This window comes from Parus major, chromosome 18 (assembly GCF_001522545.3).
Source record: "Parus major isolate Abel chromosome 18, Parus_major1.1, whole genome shotgun sequence".
Lineage (NCBI taxonomy): Eukaryota > Metazoa > Chordata > Aves > Passeriformes > Paridae > Parus > Parus major.
Window position 1 is genome coordinate 10,833,579 of NC_031786.1, and position 10,144 is coordinate 10,843,722.

The 10,144-nt window shown below is 61.9% G+C and overlaps 1 protein-coding gene across 1 annotated transcript in view; it reads right to left on the minus strand.

The window, feature by feature from the left end:
- The window catches only part of NTN1 (netrin 1), an 83,752-nt gene extending 74,499 nt beyond the window's left edge, over positions 1–9,253 (minus strand). Inside the window, exon 1 of the mRNA XM_015645680.3 lies at positions 7,028–9,253. Within this exon, the coding sequence (XP_015501166.1) occupies positions 7,028–8,051 (1,024 nt within the window). The 5' untranslated portion in view covers positions 8,052–9,253. The remainder of the gene's footprint in view (positions 1–7,027) is intronic.
- Between the last annotated feature and the right edge of the window lie 891 nt (positions 9,254–10,144).

The following is a 10,144-nucleotide window of genomic DNA, read 5'->3' on the forward strand; positions in this document are numbered from 1 at the left end:
CCCTGTCCCTGTCCCGTGCTTTGATCCCTGCCCAGACACGGCACAGGTCCCTGTCCCGCGGGGCTGCAGAGCCAGGCTGAGCCGTGCCAGCCCCGGCTCCATGCGGGAAGCAGCGGGGATCTGGCAGCGATGCTCGGGACGGGAGCTCGGCTCATGCAAAGCAAACGTTTCCTGCTGATCCGAGCGGCAGAGGCCAAACTGCAGCCGCTGCTCCAGAGGCACCCTGGGGACGGAGCAGATGCGGCTCTGCCACCGCCGAGCCCCGGCCCGGCCCCGAGCCCTCTGCACGGGCTGATCCTGGCAGCAAATCCTCTCCCTTCTCTCCTGAAAAACGGGGGGGATGTGTTCGGTGCAATCATGAACGTGCTGCAAATAAATCACCCTGGTGGGGTTGAGTGTGTGAGCCCTGCCGTGGGGTCCTGTGCTCCAGGCTGCCGTGCCAGAGCTCTCTAGGAAAAGGTGGATGCTGGATTTGATGGATCCTGGGGCTGCTTTGGGGTTTTTTTCTACTGTTTGACAGCCACAAGGGGCCAAATGATCTACAGCCCCTGCAAAGGCAGGCAGGTACCCAGACTGTTCCAGCCATCCTGACCCATGATCGCCTTTTCCCCGTATTTCCCCCAGGACAAAAGTGGTGGAGGAAAAAACTCAACACAGCACCCTGAAATCCTCCAGAAAATCCCCAATCAAACTCTGCTTGCACAGCCCAACCACAGAATGGTTACAGACAGGATGAGAACTGGGAAGGCTTTTGAGGTGCAGATGATCAGTCAGGGTAGAGAAAAGGAATCACCTGGAATGAAATTCTGCAGTCCCATACAGAGCACAAGAGCCTCTAAAACCACTGCCAAAAAGCTGAGTGTCACAAAAGGGAGGCAGGAGAGATCTAGGGCCAAAAGGGTATCCGCTCTCCATGGTCACAAAAACCCATCTCCCATCCCTGATGATGAAGGGGAGATAAATTAAGAATATGAAGACAAATTTGTGTGCCCAACTGTTCCCACTTCACAGGCCAGATAGAAATCCCAGAATCCTGGGAATGCTTTTCTGGGCTGTGGGGATTGCAGAGCCCTCGGGTGCTTTTTGCTCCATCCCTGGAGAGGCAGCACGTCCCCCTGGGCAGGCACAGGGAGTTTGCGAGGCGAGGACAGCGGAGGCTGAATAAGGATGACATGATTTGGCCCAGAAAGAGAAGGGCAGAGATTAGCTGTGGACAAGCTCAAGGGAAGGCAAGTGTCCAACCCGGAGTGCCAAGCCTGGTTTTGTTTTAGCCTTAGCTGCGCTTTTTTGTTTGTTTGTTTGTTGGTGTAAAAACCTTTCTGTTGGAAATCAGTTTAACTTTAAGCTTCCTGAGAATAAAAGCCTGTGAGAAAGCTCTGCCCATGCGAGGCTCCCTTGGGAGGCTACAATGGGAGCCTCAGCAGCTCGTGAGCCCAAATTTCTATGGCTACAGCACCCATCTGCTCAGCAATACAGTCACCCCTGCTCTGCGCTTCCCCATGCAGCACAACCCGCTGGGAGCTGCACCAGGAGGGGCTGGGAAGGACCTGTGGCTCCAAGGGTGGCACATGGAGCCACAAGAAGTGCAGCCCTCGCAGGGTCTGCTCCAGCTGCTGGTGAAGCTGCCCCAGCCGCAGTTTTCTGAGTACAAGGATGGTGCAATAATGCTTCGTGCCTTTCTCAACACAAATCTGGAGGATTTTATAGAGCCTCCCACTTTACTCCCTATAAATGGGGAAATTGAGACATTTGAGGGAATGAAGGGAAATTGAACCTGGATATCAGAAATTATGAGCATTCCTGTTATCATCAGGAGGTAACGGGCAGCACCACCACAGAGCAGCTCCAAAATCCACCTGAGAACCCTGGCTGGATCCTGCAGGGGCAGAGTTGTGTTGTGCTGCCAGATCCAGGCACCAGCATCTGCCTCGGGTGGACAAAGGATGTTACACTGTGGGGATCCTGCTCTGGCACCCTGGGGATCCTCTCTGGGACCCTGGGGATCCTCTCTGGGACCCTGGGGATCCTGCAGGGGCAGCCTGGGGATCCTGCTCAGAGCCTCTCCGTGCAGGTTGAGAATGTGGCTGTTTCTCCAAGCAAGAAGGGCTGGATGCCTGCAACCTTCCCCATCCCTCTGGAACAGACATGGACATAAGCAGGGTGAACACAGGGACATTCAGACTCCTTTTCTCCTCACAGGGGGATTTGCAAAGCCACTTCTTTCCTCTGTCTGACCCCCACCCCACCACGGAACCAAAGGGGCAGAGGGTGCATTGGATGTGCCCCTGTGTGACCGGGTCCCTGCCAGCTCTGCCTGTCCCCCTCCCACAGCAGCAGCCAGTGCCTCTGTCCCTCTGTCCCCCTCAGGATAAACCATCTGCAAACCTGAGCCACCACGGCAGAGGAGAAGGCAGAAAGGACATTTCCCACCAGCCCAGCCCTTCCTGGTCAGATGTCTCGGCCACTGTGAGCCATTGCCAGCCCCTGGTGGCCCAGGCCTTGCCCTGGCTCTCTGCTCTGCCCCCGGGGGCCTGGTCCCTGCAGGCAGGCACTGGCTCACAAGCAATTCCTGTCCAGTGGGATGGAGCCAAAGTCACCACCAGCTCGACTCCTTCTTCTATTTGGAAGCCAAGGAGAATGGGAAGGAATCCTCTCATGGGGCTCCCCAATATCCCACTGTGCCAGCGTGGGGAAAGGTTACAGACAGGACGGAGCTGGGAAGGCTTTTGAGGTGGAGGTGATTAATGCAGGGTTCATCTGAATTTAATAAGGGACACCAGGAACGCCCTGGCATGAAATCCCACCCATCCCTCTGTGGGAGCAGAGCGAGAGGAGCTGGCTGTGTGGGAGGATTTGATTTCCCTGGTTGTGATGAGGGTGGAGGGGCCCCAAGCACTGCCCTGCAAATGCCTCCCTGGACCACCACGGAGGTGAGAAAGCCCCAGGTTTGATTGGAAGTTTTTCATTGGGAGTGTTTGGCGGGCACTTCTCTCAGAGTTTCTGGTCAACTCCTTGTCTGAGGTGAAGTTTCCTTTCCGCTGAATAAGAAGCTTGCTCGGAAATTGCTCTGACATGAGACACATCCCAGCCTGGGAACCCTTCGGCAGCGGAGCAGAGCCTGTCCAACACCAGGCTCCCTGTGCTGCCTGTGCCAAATCCCTATCTGGGAACACAATGTGTTTCCTTTCTCTCCCTGCACTCGCTCCTGGGTTTGTTAAACGCTCTCAAGGCGTCACAGAGGGCCAAAATCCGAGCGGCGCCCAGCACCTGCAGCCACCACTGACGTCAGGAACACCTGCAGGTGCAGGGAGCATCTCCTGGCTCCATGGGGGAAGGCTGTGGGGATCCAGAGCCAGCACTGGGAATGGAGTCTGGAGCTCTCCAAGTGCCTGTCAGCAGGATGCAGCCTGGGCTTGTCCAGTGGTGCTATATCCAAGGGAAAGGCAGAGGTAGGTGCTCCGTGCAAGCTGAAGGGAGGGTGCTTGGCCGGGCTCATTGCCAGCACTCCAAATAACACTGCAATTCCGGAGAAGCTGCAGTGGTATTTTCATGTATATTTTAGTGATGTTAAATCTAATCAAAGACCCTGCCTGCATTTTCCTGTGTCCACACAAGCTCGCCAGCAGCTGAGCTCTGACAGCGGTTTAGTTCAGACCTTTCCCAGCTGCAATCCCCTCTCCCGGGGGAGCTGGAAGCTGCATCAGGACAGACTGGGCTGTCTGAAGGGGGCTTGGGCTGGACCAGTGCTGAGTAAAGAGCCAGCCCAGCGGCGCTGGAGAGAGGCAGGATGGAGAACAGACCTCTGAGCTCTTCTCCAAGCTGAGTTCTCCCTGGAGCACTCTGGCTCCCAGGCGCTCGGCCAAAGCCGGACCGCGGGGCCAAGCTCTACGTGGATGAGTTACTTGCCAGGTAAAGCTGATGGGAACCTGAAGCTGTGCAAAGCTCTGCAGGAGCAGATCCCTGGAGAACATCTCCTTGGGACAAGCCCTGTCCTCTCCATGTGCAGAGCTGGGATCTCACAAGGAGCTCTAAAGAAAAATTCGATCTAGCTGGCAAAAACCGTTCCCGTGGGAAATTTTGACTTTCTATCTAAAACTCCAGAGCATTTCTTTTTCAGCCCCAAATGAGCATGAATAGGAACAAAGATTCAGTTTTGGCAGGGGAAATGGGCTAACCAAAGAAAACACCCAAATTTTTAAGCAAAGCAGACACATTCTATAATTTTTCTCTTTGGATGAAAAGAAAAAGAAAAATAAAACTCCCAACGATTTTCCAGAAAGGAAAAAAGTAAATTCAGAGAAAAAAACCGCAACCAGTTCTCTCACCGCTACCTGATGCAAATTCAGCTGATTTGGCCGATTCACCTTTCCCTCGGCTCGGGACGCTCCGGCCGCTCTGATCCCCTCTGCAGCTGGAAGGAGCCTCCAGCGTGCGGAGGCAGCAGCAGCAGCAGCTCCCCGCTCGTCCCCTGCCCCTGCCCGGCGCGGGCGGCTCCGCAGCCCCCGCTGACCCGGGCCTGACTTTCTCTCGGGATTTGGGAGAGAAACCAGGGTGGGCCGACGGTCATGAGCGAGTGGGTGGGAGTTGAATGGGGTTATTGTGATCTTTATCTGGGGGGATTACTCCAGGCGGTGTGGGCTTGGCAGGGCAGCGCGGGTGTTTGGCCGTGGCTGGTTTTACAGACTGATAGGTGCGGCCCCAGGGAAGGAGCAGCAGGACTCGGCTGCGGAAAATTGTTTTACGGTAGCTTCATCCTTGCAAAACATTCACTTCCCAGCAAAGCCGGTGGAAAAGGAAAAAACAGAGCGATTTTCGTTTGCAGAAGTCTGACGCGGCTAGGACTGCACATGGTCTGAAATGCAAAGCCTGGCATAAAAGTGACATATTTTACTGGAAACTGGGAACTTGCTTCCCTTTTATTGGAAATAAATTGGAAGGGAGAAGGATGGTAGGAGCACGGCGCCAGCACAATAACTGAATAGAAGCGTTTTCAGGAGCATTTGGGGATCCTGCGGAGTAGACCGGGGGTCCGATAGCACCCCGAGACCGCACCAGAATTTACGGCATCGCCGATAGCGGTGACTCTGCAGGCAGGGAGCGGGGCTGAGGCTGGGAAAGTCGGTCCCCTCCTGGTCCCCCGGCCTCGCTGCTGGGCAAGAGGCAGTGCTGGGAAGCAAACGAGACGCGGAGCTCCGTCCCGAGCGCCGCCGGGACCCGCTGGCCGGGGGAAGAGCAAACCCGGAGCTGACCCCGGCAGCAGAGGAGCAGCCGCCGATCCGCAGCCTGGGGGAGCGGGGGCTCCGCGGCGGGGCCGAGCATCGCCCCGAGGCTGCGGGACCCCGCACCCGCCCCCGGAGCTGCCACCGAGTGTGCCCCGGTGCCACCGGGCCGCGGGAGCGGGCCCCTCTGCCCGCCAGATAAGCCGCCTCGGCCGTGCCTCCCTGGTGAAATTGCGCTCTCTGCAAGGGACACATCTGATTGTGATTTGAGGGAAAAAAAATTCAAAAAAAAATGAAAAGAAGGGAAAGAAAACAAAAACAAAAAAAAAGAAAAAAAAAAGAAAAAAAAAAAAAAAAAAAAAAAAAAAAAAAAAAAAAAATAGGCGGCCAACCCCGGCCGCTCGGCGAGGGTTTTTTCCTATCGTCGGAGCTGCAAATATTTTGGAAGACGGGGCCGTGTTTTCCGTGTAAACAAGGCAGCGGCGGCGGCGGGCGGTGGAGCTGAGGCTGCGCTCCGCGGGGCCGGGGGGTCCCGGCGTGGGGAGCCGAGCCCAGTCCGGGCCACCCCAGCCCCGGGCCCGGGTCCTCACGGGCACACGGCTGAGCACCGGCCCCTTAAACCGCGAGGAGAGGAGCAGCAGCGCATGGGGATCCGGCTAGGAAGCGGGGTGGAAGATCGGAGGGAACATTCGGCGGGATGTGTGGGGCTCACGGAGAACTCCCCAACTCTTAACCCTTATCCACCGCGGCAGAGAAGAGAACGCTCCCTCTCTGCCCGGGGACAGCCAGCACGGCGCGCGTTTCTCGCTCGAGATGGAAAGAACCGGCGGCTGCCCGGCTCTCATTTGGCCCTGGGGCTCGTTCAAGTCCCCGCCACCGCCTCCCAGGGTCGCCTGCACCTCCTGAGGATGCAGGGACGGGCGCTGCAGGCTTCGCCGCGCTTCCCTGCCGTGCTGCCGTCCGCCTTCCCTCTCCGGAAAGGGCCAGAGCCCATCCCCATCCCGCCCGGACGCGGAGCCTCTCGGGCTTTGCGGCGGCTCTGAGCCCGTGTCCCTTGGAGGAGAACGGGCCGGCGGGCGAACTCCGGGATCCCCGCACCGGAGCCGGGCCGTGGGCTGCGGGCCCCCCGCTCAGGACCCGCCCGGGACGGGAGACGCTGCCCGGCCAGCCAGGGCCCGTCCGCGCTTCTCCGGACACGAAAGGCGTTTTCCCAGAATCCCGAATGTCCCATATCTCCGCTCCTGAGATCCTTGTTTTTTCCTGCCTCGTTTCCGAGCTTCCCTTTGCTCTGCCCAAAGGGTCCTGCGCGGCCGGGTGCCTCCAGTGTCCCCGTCCCACGTCTCCGCGGCCCTCGGTATCCCCTGCCCCAAATTCCCGTGCCCGGCCGATGGTCCCAGGTCCCCCGTGCCCTCTGTTTTGCACCTGGAGATCCCTCGGTGCTGTCAACCAGCGGGCTCCGGAGTACCTCAGCGTTCCCTGCCTTGAGCTGCCGGGCGCCTCAGTGTCCCATCCCCTGCGCTCCCGAGTGCCTTCACATCCCTGCTCCGCGCTCCAAGGTCCCTCGGTGTCCCGTCCTCATCCCTACGCTGTCCGGTACCTCAGTGTCCTCCTACTATGCCGTTCTCCACCTCCCTGCGTGTCCCCGCTCTGCTCGGCGTGTTCCTGGACGTCCCCGTGCCTTTCGCTGCCGTTCCCCGCGGCTCCTTCGCTCTGCCCTCCCTCTGCCTCCCCTCCGGGGACCTCCGCGCCCCGTCCCCGTCCTCCTCCTCCTCCCCGCCCGTGCCGGGGCGTCCGCGGCTGGGACTCACCCACACACTCGTTGGCCTCCCGGGCCGTCGCTCGCTGCCAGGGCCGGTCGTAGTGGAAGGGCTTGCAGCGGTCGCACTCGGGGCCGGCCGTGTTGTGCTTGCAGTCGCACACCAAGCTGTCGTCGCGGTCCCGGACGCAGCGCGACGCGTGCCCGTTGCATTTGCAGCGCCCGCCGACCTGCAGGTCGGACACGGCGTAGAAGTAGGAGTCGCGGGCCAGCTCGGAGTCGTCCTCGCTCTCGTCGCCGAAGGTGTGCAGGCGACTGAAGGTCACCCTGATGTCGGTGGCCGTCACCCAGTCCTGCAGCACGGGCGAGTTGTCGAAGTCGTGGGCGGTGGGGCGGCCGTCCAGGGTGCTGAAGGCGATGAGGCCGCCGGAGAGGGGCCGCACGTCGGTGTGCGAGTCGGTGCACACCGCCTCCTGCTCGTTCTGCTTCGTGATGGCGGCGCGGCTCGGCTTGTTGTACATCTTGCGGCACTGCGTGGAGTAGAACTGGAAAGGCACCCAGGTCTTGCCGTAGTCCATGGACTTGTGGATGGCCATGGACTCGGGGCGCGGCGAGCAGAACTGCAGGCTGACGTAGGTCACCTCGAATTTCTTGCCGAGGGAGAGGGTGAGGGTGACGTTGTGGGGATACTGGACGTAGCTGTCGGACTGCCAGCAGGTCAGGTTGTGCGGGTTGTTGAGGTCGGTGAGGAAGGAGGGCGGGTGGGCGCGCTTGGGGTCGGAGGCGTTGCAGAGGTGGCAGGTGCGGACCTGCTCCTCGCCCTTCTCCGTCACCACGCAGTACCGCGACGGCGGCTTCCCGCAGGTGCTGGACACCTTCACCTCCTTCCCGAAGGCCGAGTTGACGAAGTCGGGGATGCAGCGGCGGGGCAGCCCGTGCTCGTCGTAGCAGGGGTCGGGCTGGGCGGTCTGCACGGCGAACATGCTCACGCCGTGGTAGCCGCCGCGCAGGGGCTGCGCCAGCCACGCCGCCGCCAGCAGCAGGGCCAGCGGCGCCTCCGCTCCCCTCCGCGGCATCCTGCGCGACCTCCGCGCGGCGTGGGGACAGCGGGGAGGGGGACACGGGCCACACCGGGGAGCCGCCGCTCGACCGCGCCGCTCCGCGGGGCACCTCGGCCGGGGACGCGGTGCGGCGGCTCAGGGAGCCCGGAGCATCGCCCGCCCCGCGGCCAGCCCCGCGGAGAAAGGGGAGACCGCGACGGCGGCGGCACCACAAAAGTGGGGCTGGCGGCGGGGCTGGGTCCCGCCTGCCTCCCGCCCCGGCCCTCGCACGGAGAATGACTGGCGGTCCCAGCCCCCGCCGCGTTTGAGGTCATGCTAAAGGAGTGACATCGCGCTCAAGGAACAGAACAACGACATCCACTGGCGGCTCAGCCAGAGACGAGCGCAGGCCTCGGGGAGGCCGGGGGGGGGGATGGGAGTGGGACGGAGCCCGCCTCGACACCGCGGTGATGGACGCCAGCTCCGCCGCGGGGCTCCCGAGCCGCCCCGAGGAGCCGGGCCTGGGCCCTTCTGCTCCCCCTCCCCGCCCCTCGGTGCCCCCGACGGGGCTGGGGGAGCCGGGACCTGCTGAGCCCTGCAGCTGGGGATGCTCCGTGGGCGTGGAGCGGGATGGGGAGAAGCGGCCGGCAGGGGCCCCACGCCCACCTATGGGGAAGCCGAGGGATCAGGATGGAGACATCTCCCACCTGGTCCCTGCTGACCTCCCCTCTCCACCGGGCCGGACAGGGACTGGCCCCCGCAGCTGGATCGGAAGGAGCACCGGCCCGAGCGGGCTCCCTCAGCTCCCGCCCCTGGGACAGAAAATCCGGTGAGGGGGAAGTTTAATGCGGGAAAGTCACAACACGGGAACGACTGGGCCTGGCGACCCCCGGCAGGTTGTTTTAGGGGGCTGGGGTCGGTGAAGAGAGGCAGTCTCTCTATCATAGCCCCGAACAGACCGGGCACAAGGCGCCTCTTGCCCCCCCCCCCGCCTCGCTCTGCAGTTCGCCGGCTCTCCCGTTAAGGCGAGCAAGGGGTTAAAGGGCGGCACTTGTCCCGCACCGGGCCCAGCCCCTGTCTCCCCTTCCTACCCACCCTGAGGACCCCCAGGGCCGAGGGGCCGCCCCCGATGGCCGCTTCCCCCCGGATCCACTCCGGATCCTCTTCCCGCTGTGATCCCGGCCGGGGACACAGCTCGGGGGGACGGTACCGAGATCCCGGAGAAACGGTCCCGGGAGGGAGCGGAGAGTTTCCCTCCCTCGTCTCCCGACCGCCCTGCTCGCCCCCCTTCTCTCCCTCTTTGATTAAAAGGGCACTTTTATTTTTCCAACGGAGGTGCCCTCTCTCGGAGCGCTGCCCACGCCGTGTCACTCAAGCGGCCGGGCCCTGGCACGGCGGCTCGGTCCCCTCCCCGGAGAGCCTCGGCGGGGCGGCCCGAGGGGACGGGGGCTGCCCGGGCAGCGGCGAGCCCCAGGCCGGCCTCCGCCCCCTCCTCTCCGCCCGCCTCTCTCCCCGCTTTGAATTCCTTGCCACCGAGCTGAATAAAAGTGGTTGTTGTAAATTGAATTAGTGCCTGATTAATCTGCTCCCGGGCCTGCTAGCCCAGCGGGACGTCTTTGGCAATGCAACCGCCTTCCCTGCAGGGCAGCGGGGCTCCGCAGCCTCCCTGCCCCCATCGCTCCCCCCGGACCCCCCCAGCCGCCCCCCCAGCCCCGCCGCTCCCGGGATTTGTTAACTCTTCCCCGGGAAACAGCCCCTCCGTCCCGCTGCCGGCGCCCTCCATCGCCGGGGGAGGAGAAAGGCTGTGTGTGCCTGGGGATGCGGCCGAGCCGGGACTGGCGGTCCGGTCCCTCTGGTCCCACCCGATGCACCCAGGGACACTCCCGGGATACGCCAGTCCCGGAAAAGGTTTTAACCCCACTCTTCAATTACGGCCCTTTTGCAGAATTGGGATGGAGCGGGGTGTGTGTGCTCTCGTCCACCTCAAGGAGGGAGGGAGATAATTCAGATTAAGCTGTCCCGGACCGTGGGGCCAGGCCGGGACAGAGGCTCTGGGACATCACCGCGGCCCCGGGTGGCCCCGGCAGGGACAACGGACGGGAATGCCCATCCGGGAGCGCCCATTTCGG